The 15,309-nt window shown below is 36.9% G+C and overlaps 1 protein-coding gene across 1 annotated transcript in view; it reads right to left on the bottom strand.

The window, feature by feature from the left end:
- The window catches only part of LOC128015554 (sushi, nidogen and EGF-like domain-containing protein 1), a 28,547-nt gene continuing 13,238 nt past the window's right edge, over positions 1 to 15,309 (bottom strand). Inside the window, exons 9-32 of the mRNA XM_052599454.1 lie at positions 15,178 to 15,228; positions 14,974 to 15,081; positions 12,814 to 12,906; positions 12,086 to 12,217; positions 11,637 to 11,756; positions 11,324 to 11,440; positions 10,110 to 10,253; positions 8,953 to 9,126; positions 8,253 to 8,366; positions 8,009 to 8,122; positions 7,299 to 7,412; positions 6,891 to 7,007; positions 5,710 to 5,997; positions 5,286 to 5,469; positions 3,726 to 3,838; positions 3,369 to 3,647; positions 3,144 to 3,276; positions 2,966 to 3,048; positions 2,012 to 2,110; positions 1,460 to 1,576; positions 1,018 to 1,105; positions 825 to 916; positions 612 to 642; positions 1 to 529 (exon numbers count right to left, since the gene is read on the bottom strand). Coding sequence (XP_052455414.1) covers positions 614 to 642; positions 825 to 916; positions 1,018 to 1,105; positions 1,460 to 1,576; positions 2,012 to 2,110; positions 2,966 to 3,048; positions 3,144 to 3,276; positions 3,369 to 3,647; positions 3,726 to 3,838; positions 5,286 to 5,469; positions 5,710 to 5,997; positions 6,891 to 7,007; positions 7,299 to 7,412; positions 8,009 to 8,122; positions 8,253 to 8,366; positions 8,953 to 9,126; positions 10,110 to 10,253; positions 11,324 to 11,440; positions 11,637 to 11,756; positions 12,086 to 12,217; positions 12,814 to 12,906; positions 14,974 to 15,081; positions 15,178 to 15,228 — 2,903 coding nt within the window. The 3' untranslated portion in view covers positions 1 to 529; positions 612 to 613. The remainder of the gene's footprint in view (positions 530 to 611; positions 643 to 824; positions 917 to 1,017; positions 1,106 to 1,459; positions 1,577 to 2,011; positions 2,111 to 2,965; positions 3,049 to 3,143; positions 3,277 to 3,368; positions 3,648 to 3,725; positions 3,839 to 5,285; positions 5,470 to 5,709; positions 5,998 to 6,890; positions 7,008 to 7,298; positions 7,413 to 8,008; positions 8,123 to 8,252; positions 8,367 to 8,952; positions 9,127 to 10,109; positions 10,254 to 11,323; positions 11,441 to 11,636; positions 11,757 to 12,085; positions 12,218 to 12,813; positions 12,907 to 14,973; positions 15,082 to 15,177; positions 15,229 to 15,309) is intronic.

Here is a 15,309-nt window from a genome sequence, read left to right as displayed (position 1 = left end):
AAGTTTTAACATTTTTATTATTAAAATATTCAACTACAAAAACAGACTATAAACACTATTTACATAGTAGCTAGCAGACAGATTTCTGTTAAATAAACAGAAACAATGGTATGCCATTTCCTTTCCAGTAATTTGTGTGATCTTGCTGTAAGAGAGAACTAGATTTGAATGAATGGTTGAATGAAAATACTTTGAAGGCTTTGAAAACTCAACATGAAAAATTATTAAAAAAAATAAAAAAAAAAATAAAAAAAAATTCCCTGAGGGACTTGATGGCCACTAGATGTCAATATCACATAATATTTACATTTGAGGTATGCTATTTGATGCAGATAACTCCTAAATCATTATGGTCAAGCTCATCTACAGATCTGGAGCTGTAAATGAACAAATATACATCCATAGGACAATGTAGCCAATAAAAGGTGACCAGTGATGCAAAAAAAGGGTCAACAATGGTAATGCATCCTCATTTAAACTAAGACTAAGAGAAGTAATTACTCCCCAAAGCTGTCATTGATTAAGCCTCCTAAAACAGAAATAAAATCAAACACATTCAGTATGTGGCAATATGTTTTTCTCCATTTCTATGAGATATAAAATATACTCACCGTTATTGTTGTTGTTTTTGAGTTCTTCTGTCTGATTAGAGAGAGAGGGGAAAAAAGGTTGTTTGATTCATATACTCAGCATTAATACTCCCATCCGTGCCATGATTTAAATTGTGCATATTAACAAAGTCACTTTCCACCACATGTTTACATCTCCTTAAGTACAGTGGAACATGGAAAAACTGTGTATAATGTTTTATACATTATACGTACTTGGAGTCTTGAGCAGTACTTTCTTAGACAGCAAAGGCTCACAGATCTCTCGAAAACAAACATCCTGCTGAACTTTATAAGTCCTTTTGTACCTGAGGGTTAAAGCATGTACTCAGCAAAAAAGAGATACAACTATTGGATTAGACAGGACCTATAACAGGACAATAGATGTATCCAGACAGCAGACACTTACAAATAATGGCAGACACCATCCTCCCATACAGGCACACTCTTTGTTTCGGAGTAAAGGCGAGTACATGGGTGAGGTACTCGCTGACAATCTGCATACAACAGGGTAGGAAAAAAAAGGAGAAAAAACACAAAAGGTAGATTTGACTAAAGATCTTATTACAGGGAAAGCTACTAAAGATATAATATTTTTCATTTTGTGAAATTATAGTGAAATTAAAGACTATTTTATTTTATTATTATTATTTATTTTTTTTCAGACTGATGCTTTTTAAATTATTTTGGTGAAATACAGATTCTGGTGTCTAGGTTGTGGGATAATAAATAAATAATAAACGAAAATAATAATACATAAACTCAAGCTAAATTCTTCATTTTGGCATTTATTAGTGATTCACTGGTGTGTGTTTGCATGCTTGTGTATGAACAGACATGATTATACTAACATAGCTCACACCGTCTGCCCTTGAAACCAGCGGCACAGTTGCAGCTGAACGACTCGTTGATCTGCGCACATGTTCCTCCATTCTGGCAGGGCTGAGTTCTGCAGTCTTGGGATGACTCTGAAATTTAATGAAATGTTTTTGGATAAAAACACATAAACACAATGCTTAGTTTAAACATTGGCGAGCTTGCAGCTTTTTCATGTCTGGGTTTATTTAGCTGCTCTTTTAAATACACAATCACATGCGCATAAATATGAATTTTGAAACAGCCATAAGTGACGTTTTGGGGGGCTTAAACCATAACAGACTGGTGATAGATGTGGTTTGTTTATAGTGACTGTCATGCTGAAGACTATTCAGAATACATGCTGTGGTATTTTGCCAAAGTCTTTCTCTCAGCTGGGACCAATTACATTTGAATTAGTTTGAATACCTCCAACTGTTAAACCATTCTCCTGTTTTAAGAACCACAAACTCTCTGTCTAAAGCTAATCAACAATTTTCACTTGTCTCATAAAAATCTTTATGGTGTTTTATTGAAAGATCACCTACCAGATTTACCCGTTGTCACTTCTTCAGGAATTTCCAGAGCTAGACTTATCTTATTGGTGGTTTCTTCCATCCTTTCTAATGTGATTGGAGGGTCAGGCTCTGTTTAAAAGAGACAGTGGCAGACATTAACAATCAAGTTAAATAAAAACTGGGATTTAAAAAATTGTTTATGCAAGGGACCCCTTCATAAAATATCAAAGCAGTTATATACAGTATTCTCATATATAGTGACCCATTTATGCTTTATATAAAAAAAAAAAATATTAAGCATAATACTGGTAATACATTATAATATTGCTCTAAGCTGTTTCTTTTTTCTTTTTCTTTTTTTCCAAAATTAAATAAATGGTTACTCCACCACCAAAATTAAAATTTTGTCATAAATCACTTACCCACATGTCATTCCAAACCCGTTTTGAGGTGGAGTATCCCTTTAACTGACTTTTATTTTGAAGTACATTGTAAGCTACTAAAACCACATCAAATTATTAAAATATTTTCTGAAAAATAATTATTTTGTAATGTTAACAGTGTACACAGTATACACACATTTAGTAACATTAAAACTAATACAATAATCACAATTAATCTTACTGATTTCTGACTTTAAGAGAATTAATAATAATAATATTTATAATATCAAATGTGGCAAATGTCCTAAAATGATTGTGTTTATCATCCTCAGTTAAAAAGTTAACTTTGACAACCCTAGGAAATATTATGTAAAATATTTTTTCTCAAGTTTCCCACTTTAAATGTTTTTTTTCTTTTCTTTTTTTTTAATAAAACACATTCATTTATTTTACATATTTGTTCATCTAAAATAATTTAAAACAACATAACTTGATTATAATATTTATTATTTATAATTTATTATAATAATTATTATAATTTATAAAAATTTTACACAACATAACAACATACATTACCATTATACATGAATTAATTACTGACTTGTGTGGTGTCTGATGGTTTTATGAGGAAGGTTGGTAAATTTAGCTGTGATTCTCCCTCTTCTGTCAATAAGCTCTGTATATCTGAAAGAGAAAACAAACACAGAACTCATAATTCTATGCATGGCTTCCCAGCATAGCGTCTATAATTGCATTGTTGCATTTATACAGTGTTATACCTTTGGGACTCTTCGAGGAGTTCTGTGTGGTCATCTGTGCCTCCGTCTTGAACGTGTGTCAAGGTCTGTCCTATCTGGTAGTCCTGTCCTCCCTTAAGTCTGTCACCTCTGCTTTGGCCCTTTGGAACTGGTTCTGTGCAATACACGATACACAGATGGGTCACAATGACAAAGACATCTTTGCAATCTGCAGACAAGCAGTCATCTTAAATCTCCGCGACTCACGTGTGGTGAAGGCAAGGTGCTGAGGGATGCTCTGAATGTTGTCCTTGTCCATTTTGCGTAAAGCAGTGAGGGCAAGTCGGTAATGTTGGCCTGGAATGAGATCTCGTAGTGTATAAGTCCCTAAACTTCCATCAGGTAGGTAGCGGCTACGGGTGCTCAGGCCTCGAGTAATATTGACCACAAAACCATCTGGAAGACTCCGAGGATGATGGTCCCACGTGACCCGAGCAGAGGTGGGGGTGATGTGAGAGAGGGAAAGGTTCTGAGGTGGAAGCGGCCCTGATGGAGAAAACAATGTAATGTGGTGTTGCTTCAGAGGCGCATGTGTTTGTGACACAGAGCTGAAGAGATACTCACTGGTCCAGAAGTGGAGTGGCCCAGCAGATTTGCTAGTTGATGGTAAGTCTTCAGGGCGCTGACCACTCTGTGTGACTACATCTACTGTGTACATCTGACCTGGGAGCAATGTGCTGTGGGTTATACACAACTAATCAGTAAAATATGTGTTTTTCTTTTTCATAATTTAAACCATTAGGTGATCTCAGAATGTTTTATCAAAATGTATAATTGTATGTAGTGTTTTATACAGTGTATGGTAGTGATGCACCACATTTTCAGAAATGAGAAACGTGAAAAATTCAAATTCAGAATTTAATTGGGAAGGCTGAAATCATTAAAAGGTGACGTGAACACACTACAACAGGTAAACATGTCAGCAGGGTGTACACACTTCACCATGACCAAAAATGATGTTAGAGTAGTAATAGCCTATGTAAAATTACTTCACCTGAAATATCAAGAGGCACATTGTTGCAAAAGAAATTTACTCTGATTGGTTCAACAGAACTTTAATTTTGACAGGATCGAAAATGAGGCTGTGAGGGATTGAAGTGCAATTGCAAAAGACTGTCTATTCCTTTTAGCCTTGTTTATGATCCATGCTAAATTCAATATGGTGTCTAACCTGACTAAGGTATCACCTGAGAACATCACACCCTGAAGAGTTCATTTACACGTATTTAATTATTGAAACTTTATTTTTGGTTGTGTTTTGGCTAAAAGAAAACTTTACAACTGGTTTTGGTTAAAACAACTTGTATTATATACCTTAAAGAGAAGAATAAAAAAAATATATATATTTATCTTGTTTGTCATAGGTTGTCACAGGCTAGATCATAAGAATATTCATTTTGGGGCAAAATATTTCATTAAAGCTAAGCTTATGAAAAGAACATTGTCACCATTTCACATTGAAATATTATGTGTTACTAAATGTTAATAATTTTCCTAATAATATTATTATACTTTAAATCTTTAAACTTTAAAAATTAAACACGTACATGAATGAATCATTCACAATAAGAGCTCTCACATGCATTTACAAAATAGAAAAACTGCAGCCAAAACTGACGTGCTGCTCTAGCGCAATTAAAAAGTTATCACTGCAGAAACAATTAGAACCAAAAAAGGAATAAAACTAACTGTAATTTATTTATTTATTAATCATTTCAATTAATTAAATAATAATACAATTTTTTTTAAAGAAAACACAACTATGCAGGTTATCATAAGAGTGGAACTGATTATAGTTTATTTTTTGTTCCGTTCTGTGGTAAATAGTTAATTACCAAGCTTATTACATTTTTGTCTTGTTAATTTCAATCAAAAATCCTGTCATCATGTACTCACACGTCGTGAACACTTTTTAAAGAGTATATTTAAATTATTTTGAGTTTCTTTACTATTATTCTGCCCCGAAAAATACAGGCAAGCATTTTTCTAGTGGCTAAAACGTGTTCTTACTACAAGATGGAGATTGACATTATGCAAATGTTTAAAGAATCACTATGCACTATGCAGACTCGTGTTTTCTTTTACCGCGTGTATGTGCTGACCTTGTTCTGTGTCATGACTGACCTAAAGGTGTACTCTGTGACGCTGCTATTGAGCACAGCTGTGCGAGGTCCACTACCATCTGCAGGCACCAGGGACACCCGAACCTGACTGACCCCAGCATGGTGGCCAACATGCACCAGCCACCGCAGCCAAACCTGAGAGGATGACACATTCACTACCTCCAGCTGTTCCACCTTCCGTGGCCCTGAGACACAACAGGAGAAGAGTATGCGAGTTAATACTCTACATACTCTACATGTACATGTTAGTTAAGCACTATTATTAACTGAGAAAAATAATAAGGACCTAAATAAAATAAACATGTAAAAAAATGGTTTTTAAATAAATAAACATATATTGCAATCCTGCTGTCACATTGTGATAAGCAATCAGGATATGACATAATCACCACTGTAGGTACAGAAGAAAAATTGGGAGCTCTCACTTGTGCGGATGAGAGCGAAAGCTGGCTGGCTTATGTCATTGCTGTTGGTGTTGCGTTTGACGGAGAAGGTGGAGATGTTGTAAAGCTGTCCGGGGTTCAGGCCCTGTAGTACGTAGGTAGAATGCTGCTTTTCCAGGAAATCTGTCTTCCTCGGTCCATGACCAACAGGAGCAAAGGCAACAGCAAAGCCGCTGATTAAATTCTGAGTGGCATCGGACTGATCCCAGCGTAGCTCGACTTCATTTTCTTCTACCCGCAACACATGCAGACCAGATGGAGGCAACAGGTCTGAGGACAGTGAAAGTATTTGCTATAAATAATTCAGTTACCCTCCAGTGATTCTTAACTAGTGGGCTGTAGTATGAGGTAGCTTAATTTTAAAAGTGATTTCTAGATAAAATGCCCATGGTGTTTTAATATTTTGTTAAATAATTTAAATGTTTCTAGGTATGCACAGAAAAAAAAAATTAATAGAAATTGTGAGTAAAATAAATAAATGTAAATTCACTGGTTAAATAATAGGGATCCCTGAAGAATATTCAGCTATTAAAACTTTTGTAATTATGAAATTTAATACATTTATATTATTAACATTTTTAATTATAATCATTTTAGTTACTTAATTTAATATTTGGAAACCTGTTAGCCTACATGGGGGCTCTTCAAATATTCTTGGACAATGGGGAATTAACCCTTGGAATTAAAAGGATAATAAACGACAGCTCTAAACTATGAAAGGAAAATTCATTTGTTATGAATACAATACATACATACTAAATACAGATCAAAGAATGCATATATTTTTAGTCTATAACACTTTAGAATAATGGTCCATTAGTTAATGTTAGTTAATTTATGAATTAACATTAACAAACAATGCACAATACATTAACAACTAAGATTAATAAATGCTGTAGAAGGAATGTTCTTGCTTAGATCATGTTAACTAAAGTAGTTAATTAACATTAACTAATGGACCATTATTCTAAAATGTTACCTTTTTAACTAGTAACAAACTTCCCATGTCTCTGAATAATTAATAACTTCCCTGGAAGCAATTTAACAAATTGCTTTGCTAGTAAAAACACCCAAACTCTGAATTCCATTCTATCTTAATAGCTAGTTTCTTGGATATGAATGGATATGAGTTGATTTTGAATAATGGAAGATCAGGAGCTGACCTCTCTCACAGTCTCTCCCTGTGTGGCCCACCCAGCAGGCGCAGCTGTAGTTCCCCCTTCTATCACTCCTACAGACGCCTCGGTTTCCACACGGCTGCAGGACACACGGGTTCTCCACTAGACGGCAACACAGGACCAGATGAGACCTTACATATCTGACAGGTACATAACTAATATATAATACCTCAGACTTCCAGAAAGTGGAGGAAGGGTACACGGATTTCACTGACAATTATAATTTTATTCACATCAAGAAAACTATTTTGAGCTTGTGAGGATTTTGATTCATTCAGATCAGTTTAACATAGCAGAAGGCAGCAGGTTTGTAATAGTTTGTAATACTTCTTGTTTATTTGTGATGTATTGTGCACTTTTTCAGGAATAATAGTTAATAATGTGTTAACATACATGTCTGGCAGTGGTCTCCAACATAACCTTCTTTACACACACACAGATGGTTCCTCCTGTAGCCTCGGCATACACCTCCATTCAAGCAAGGGTTTGGCTCGCATCCATCCTGTTCTGCAGAACAAACACACATCTGTATCAGAAGATGGAAAATCCTTCATTCTGACAGGAGGGCTGTTTGTAGGTGATAGAGTAAGTGTGAAGTGTTTTGTGTATTGAATCTGATGTACTATAAGTCAGAATAAAGGGGAAAGCAGATCATGCAGAATGACAAAAACAGTTGCAGATACAAGCTGGAATCAAGGCTCAACAAAAACCATTTTGATGTTTTACAGTGTCACCAATAGTTTAACTGGGATTTGTTTGATTTTTTAAAACTGATTTTACCAGCTGCCTCAGTGATTTAGTCATATATTAAAAGAGCAATTATTAAATCTTTTCACATTTCTGACATTTTTATATTTTTTTAAGATCATGTTGATCACATTTTGAAAGCGTGTTATTCTGTTGATCAGTGGGGAAAAAAGCCTATTTAAGTCCACTGTGATTCTAGTCTGTAAGACATCAAAACACAAGTCAATGTAGTCAGGGTTGCAAGTTCAGAAAATGTCAAACTTTACAGAATTTTTGGAAGGTTTTCGGAAGTTCACCGGATATCTTCCACCCCTTTGCAACCCTAAAAGTAGTGAACATATTCCTGATGATGTTACCTATCTCACAGTCCTGTCCGGCATAGCCCTGCTGGCAGTGACAGAAGTAAGAGCCAGGCTGATCCTCACACGTACCTCCGTGCTTACATGGCTCAGAAAGGCATTCATCAATGTCTGTCAAAACATTCAAAGAAATCTGAACTTAAGCCAGGTTTGAACAATATCAAAACCTAAAATACATAGAAATGTCAATATGAAGGAAGATAAAGAATTAAGAATAAGCAAGAGACATGCAGTGTGTTACCTGTTTGACATCGCTGTCCGCTAAAACCATCTTCACATTCACACAGGTAGGAGGCTATCCTATCACGACAAGTTCCCCCATTCATACATGGATCAGACAAACACTCGTTTATCTCTGGGGAAAAAGGGGATGATGAGAGTCACTCATGTACAAATCCCCTAGTACATGGACCAGGAAAACACACACACACACACACACACACACATAAACAAAACCTGATGCACACCCACACCACACAAATACACACATTTTGTGTTCAAAGCATAATACTGCATGTTCTTGATCAGGAAGCACTTATTGTAGAGCCCCATCCATGACTTGGTGTCAATTAACAACAACATGAACAGAAATCCAGGTATTTGGATTTTGCCTTGTCACACTGTGTACTTGTCCTATTTATTTCATGTGATACAAATGATGTAGTAGCTAATGTTGCCAGAGCAGCATCATGCTTTATGTCCCACAGAGAGACAGCAGAATTGCTTTGTGTTTAAAAACTCTGAGTTGTATACCAAGGCCAGACTACTTTCTGTCAGCACCCTGACACGCTATACAAACTTTATGTATGTTTGACATTTTGTAGGCTCGTCAGCTCTTCTTCCCAGCATTCCAAACCAACCGCCCATTTTGGAATGTTGGTTTCAGGGCAGGACAGTCTTGGGAAAACTTTGAACAACTAGGGTTTTGAATCTCCACTAACCTTCACAGACTGGAGGCTGGCTCCAGGACCCCTGGCTGCTGCAGATGCTCTGGGTGGCCCTTGGAAGTGGAGTGTAGCCTGGGTGGCATACATACGAAGCCATGGAGCCTGGAGCAGTGGAGAAGTACTGTACCTCTGCGTGCTTGATTTTCACAGGGGGGCCACAGTCTGGACCTGCAGTGTGCACAAACAGTGAGCATGAAAAGTCATTTTCAGTGTGCCAGTGCTGTTTTATATAGTTTTTCAATAACTCAGGTTTGTTGGAAATAATTATAATAATTATGACAAATAATATAAACAAACAGCCTGTTGGCAACGAGTCAGGTTTGTGAAATAATTTTAAGACTTATTTCTGATAAATGATTACATCACATTATGAATGTTACTTTGATATAAGCTACTAATATAAATGTATTTTACATAAGGTATAAGCTATTTGCTATTATAAAAAATAAAAAAAATAAGTAGAAGCAGCAAAAAATTCGAACCGAGAGAAAGAATTCATCCAACTAAGGCTGAAGATTTTCATTTAGTTAATTAGAACACTTAAAGAGCAAACGCAGTGACAAAGCCCTACACTGCAAACAAAGAATGTCAGAAACACTATAAAACAAAATGAGCAGTGGCAGCAACAGACATTTGTTTCTCTCTACGAAAAAATTATTGCTTTTCCTGAAAACATAAAGAACCACATTTACAGCCATGAGCAGATTCATAAATAGCGAGAAGCTGTAAAAACATCCTTTTTTGTGAAATGGTTTAGTTGATGGTATTTCATCCTATCGAGGAACAGCAGGACACAAATTTAACTGCACCTTGTGGAAAACTGTGTAGAATCAACAGTAATACAGAGGCCTGAAACAGAAGAGTTATAACCCCTGTTCAGGAAGAGAGTATCAAATGCACTGAGGACTTTATCCAGCTTCATCTCTGGGGAGGTGACACGCAACCCAGATTTACTGCAGGAACTGGCACCTGCTGCTTCGTCCTGGCATCATCTGAATGAAGATAGACGACTGCTGTTCTCCTCCTAACATGCATATTAGTTACACCTAAATGAATGAATATTGACTACCACAAAGCTGTGTGTGCTTCTGATTCCTGTTGTGTTGGCAAACAGCTCAGTGTACTTTGGAGGTAAAACAGAGTTTGATTACCCTCCAATGCCGGACTGGATCCTCTGTTGCTCTCGCAGTGTCTTCCTATGAAGGATGGGGAGCACTCACATTTGTATTTACCGATGTAGTGGAAACATGTTCCCCCATTCAGACAGGGACTGGAGGCACAAGGATCTGGCTTTCCTAAACATAAAGCATTGGATATTTTAATAACAGTTGTTTTACAGTTCTGTGTACACATGTGCACGTAGTGTGCCCGTGCATATTTATTTGTGAAAGAAAGCATGGCCATGTGTTTGTCAAAACGAGGTCAACATGTGTGAAAAATCATTGATCATTACAGTAGCACTGAGAAAGAGAAACAGCTTTTCATGCATGTGCCAGGACAAGTTGTTTTTCCCACATGTGAGGAATCCAAATGTTGAACAAACTCCAGCAAATTGGATCATTACACAAGGCCAAACAGTTGCACAACTCTGATGTGGGACAAAGTTGAGATAATGAAAATCCAGAGATGAAAAGCGTCTTGGCTTTGAAGAGCTTTTTTCTTTGTGCAGTTGTATGTGTGCGGAAATGGCATTTTCCAAACATGAAGAAAAGTAGATTACACTCCTCTTCCATTTAACCAGTAAAAGAGGAGAGGAAGGGTGACTAAGAACTGTAATATCCCCTGGGTGCTCCCAGCTGGCTGAGAATTTAACATTGCACACTTAAAGCCTTTTCATGGCAAACAAAACACAAAAAGCTAAGCGAATTCCAAACCAAAAGTGAAATGAATCCATGCCACTACAATAGAGGGTGCAACATGAACATACATTTTACTAAAAGTATAAAGTAAACCAATCATTTAGCAAACCCGAACTATACAAACTGGCAACATCACATTAGCACTACTTAATGCTCTGATATTGCTTCTGCAGTGGTACTAGACACTTGATTCAAAACTCAGGAACATATCGTAGTTGGACAAAGAAAAAATAATTTACCAAAATAACAACAACACTGCTTTGTTGGCAGGCAGATGTATAACTGGTTTGAATAGCTCTATAAAAACAAATACAAAATACATAAATATAAAAACATTGTTCTTATTGAAAATTTTCCCATGTAACATGTTTGGTATGAAAGGGCCGTTATGCTTATCAAATGAATAGGACTCTTTAAACAACATCATCGAAATTTCCTTCACACATTTATATTCACGCCAGAAAACCACATATTGCAAGAAAATTGTCTTGACACTAAACACATACCCACTTCACAGTGCTTCCCTGTGAAACGGAAGGGACAGACACATCGGTAGCTGTCAGCTTCTTCTTTGCAAGAGCCTCCATTACGACAGGGACTAGAGGCACAGATACTTAATCTGACTGAGGAAAAAAACAAAAAACAAAGAGGAAGAATGCTTAATCCACCAGCAAGTAGGTAAAATTACTTATGCAAAATGGAAATATGGTGCATTAAACAACATGATGCAAAATTATTGAACTTCAGTGGATGTGACTACCATTTAATATGTAAGCATGCAAGAAAAAAATGTTAACACGGATAGCAGATGTAACATACCTATTTCACAATGCTTTCCTCTGAAGCCGTGCTTGCACTCACAAATGTAGCCTCCATCTCTCTCATAGCAATAGCCTCCATTCTGACACGGTGAGGAATCACAGGCCGATCGGGGCTGTACTGAAACACACACACACACCCTTCACCACGATCCTACACAGCAGGTCATCGTCTTTAAACGATCACCAGTTACTTTATTTGAGTGTGTTGGAATGATTTCATTTAAATGCACACCATAGCATAGATCCTCTGTGTATTTCATTAGCCAAGTTGAAACATTATCTTAACGTTTTCAACATACAAATTAATCTTTCTTTTCTCATTTACTTAATATGAAGCCTTAGTTGCTTTGAGGACCTTCGCCATCCTGACAACCTGGCACAGTATGTGTTTATTTGTCATGGAGACCATGCTTAGCACATGGCTTCAAGGTTCTCCAAGGCTCTTACCATATGGGTAGAAGTCCTTGTGATCAAAGTCAGCTCCAGTTTGGCAAGTGCAGAGGTACGTGCCACCATACTCTAAGCATGGACCTCCGTCCGGACACGGTCTGTTGTTACTACAGGGGGTTTGTGTTACCTCTAAAGAGTAAAACAAAAAATAACAGATATTAATTGTTATACAAATATGTGTGCAGTACTACTACTTTTGAAATGTTTTTGTTGAATAAAGGTTGCCCACACTCTTCAGATGGATACAGTTTTCTCTGGTAATCCATAAAGCATGTACCTTTTGACTGACAGACAGGTGAACTTTCAAAACTAAATAATTTAGTACAGTATAATTGCAAACTGTTCCACCGTTAGAGTACAGAGTTACATAGTACAGAGAAACCACCACTTTAGTGGTGGGACAGCTTTGGTGACAGAACAGTTCCTCAATAGTCACTTATCAATTACTTGTGTTTAACGGATATGTAGCTGATGTGTAATGCTAAGTGTTTGTCCTGAAGATAAAAAAGCACTTCATGAATTTAGAACACTTTTTTTTCTACCATCATATCAAGTAGCCTTTAAACAGTATAGCAAGATAAGCTGTTTTATCAAATATCAGAAATTAGAATTTTTGTCCTAAAAACAAACCGCATATAAAACTGGACATCGCATACCTTTAGTTTGGTAAAGTCTTTGAAAAAAGGAAAAAAAAAAATCTGTATTTGTTTGCAGTTAATACATACCAAGCTGACAGTAGAGTCCAGTGAAGCCTGTTGGACATTCACAGGTGCCATTCACATCAACACAAAGCCCTCCATTCTGACAGGGACACTCCTCTGTAGGTGTGATGTAAAGAGAGTAGAACGAGACAGATAAAGAGACACTTTTGGAAAAAGGTCAGCATTTCTGAATAAGTAATCATTCAAATCATTGTAATATGTTACTCTTACTTCACATCAGTCAAATCAGTTGACACATGTGGGAATGTTACATTGTGTGTGTGCGTGGTTTAGCATGTAGTTTAGTGGTGGGATTTGTACTTTATTCCCAACATTTTCCCACAGAGTTCAGTGTTCTTGATGACTGTAAGTCAGTATTCTATAAAGCTTTCTGTATGGAAAGATGTTTTATTTTCACAGGTGGATCCAAACAGTGGATCAAAGTAATCAACAGTGGATCAAAGTAACTTGCTATATCATTGTTACATTAATTCCTTAAAAACTCCAGGGGCCTTTGTATAAGGTTTTTTTTGTTGTTGTTTGATTGTTTATTTAGTTAATTTTGATAAATTGATAATATGTAACATGTTTTGGATGAAATCGGGGGACTCAGGGGCAATTAATATGTTGCTAATTCACTGAAGCCATTTTCATTTGTAGTTTCATAAGGTCGGTTTCTTTGATCTCAGTGTCCAATTAGAAACTCCTAGGCTATGCCTGTGAGCCTCTTCCTTCTCTTTTTGAGAGGTCTGCATGACTTTTTCCACTACACATTCCAAGTAAGCCAGACAGGAAGGTATTCTGGAGATTTAGGAGAGTCTATGTAAGAGTTGACGGTTATTTCAGCTCCAGGTGGAAGAGTAGGAAGAATTTGCTATAGCTCACAATGTACTTTTAAATCTATAGGGGCACAAAGTGTTCAGTGTACACAGTGACCCAGGGAGCAGGGATCACTCTGACTGAATTGATGAAATAAGATAGAGCAGAATATGAGGATGTTGAACCTCATATCATTGTCATAACTTGAGTCTTTGAAGATTTGTGGTTGGATGTTAGAGCATCCAAATAAATCTCACCTGCTTTGTTGCAGGGAAGTGAATTCCAAACATTAGGACCGTCTCATAAAACAGAGGCCCTTTAAAGTCTAGACAAGAGCCCTTCCTCTTGTTGGTAAAGTAGTAAAAAAGTGCCATAAAACAATTATTTACAACATCAAGCAACATGCTGCAAGGTCTGAGCAGTAAAGTGAGGTTGCATCGGTTTGGATAATTATGCTCGTCCATCATGGCTGCATAGTCTTCCTCAGGCAGTGCTTCAAATTCCTGTGGGACAGTGGTGTCTGCCTTTTCTCCTGTGTGTCATGTTCCTGCCTAATTATTTGAGGAGAGTAGCTACTATGCATTAAAGGGGTCATGAATTGAGAAATCAACTTTTACTTGAGCTTTTGATATATAAGAGGTCATCGTACTAAACGAATATCCTGTAAGTTTCAGAACTGAAAACGTCCTTGTTACTGCAATAAAAGCTTTTATTGACACCAGACCCAGTGAATGCCAGATCAAGGAATGTGATGGCAATAGATAGGTAAAACACCTCCTCCATGGAAGAATATCAAAGCCTAATTCTGTAGCCCCGCCCACTGAATCACCCACATTCACCCTGATTCCAACACAGTCGCTGCATACCTTCCTTCAGATTCAAAACAAGACACAGGTGGACACTGGATTTGCAGAGAGACTGAGATTAAAAAAGCAATGCTGTACTGTTTATATTAGATCCGACAGAAATGGCACAGCAAACTTATGTGAGTAAAAAAATATTTGTAGCCTCGTGTCACTATTGCTTTGTTAGAGATCGCTTAATATGTCCTGTTTATGTGTCCATGTCGAACCAAAGTCACAGAAGGCTCCAACTATGAAGGATGTGGCTTGGCAAACAGACACACAGTTAGTTAGTTTATTAAGTTTACAAGGCAAAATTATTATCCAATCAGAGAAGTGGACGTTTACTTCCAAGTCTCCAATGTGGCGCTCCCATAAAAACAGAGCGTTTCTCGAGCCGGCCACAAAACCAGGGTAGAAAATAGCCTATTACTTGATTTTTTATGATTCTGAATGTAAAAACCACACAAACCTCATAATTGGACTTCAGACAATGGTATAAAATAATTCAATAAGCCAGTACCTTCACAATCGTCACCGTAATAACCTGGGGTGCAGGTGCAGTTGAAGTTTCCAGAGCCAATGTACTCGCAGATTCGATGATTTTCACAACTCTCTCCATCGCAGGGCACTGTAAGTGAAATATTACATGCAGTAGGAATAATGATCTTTTATAAAAAAGAAATGGAGGTAAAGCTTAGCAGGAACTTGAAGAACATTTACATACCTGTCTGATTTGCAGCATCAGTAATTGAGGAATTTTCCATGAAAAGTAACTCTGTAAAGGGTAGGGTAAAATATAATATGTTATAGTATATTCTGTGGGTATTACTGGGGCAGCATGATCTAACACATTAAC

This window comes from Carassius gibelio, chromosome A6 (assembly GCF_023724105.1).
Source record: "Carassius gibelio isolate Cgi1373 ecotype wild population from Czech Republic chromosome A6, carGib1.2-hapl.c, whole genome shotgun sequence".
Lineage (NCBI taxonomy): Eukaryota > Metazoa > Chordata > Actinopteri > Cypriniformes > Cyprinidae > Carassius > Carassius gibelio.
The sequence above is the reverse complement of the archived record's forward strand: the minus strand, read 5'-3'. Positions and strand labels throughout refer to the sequence as shown.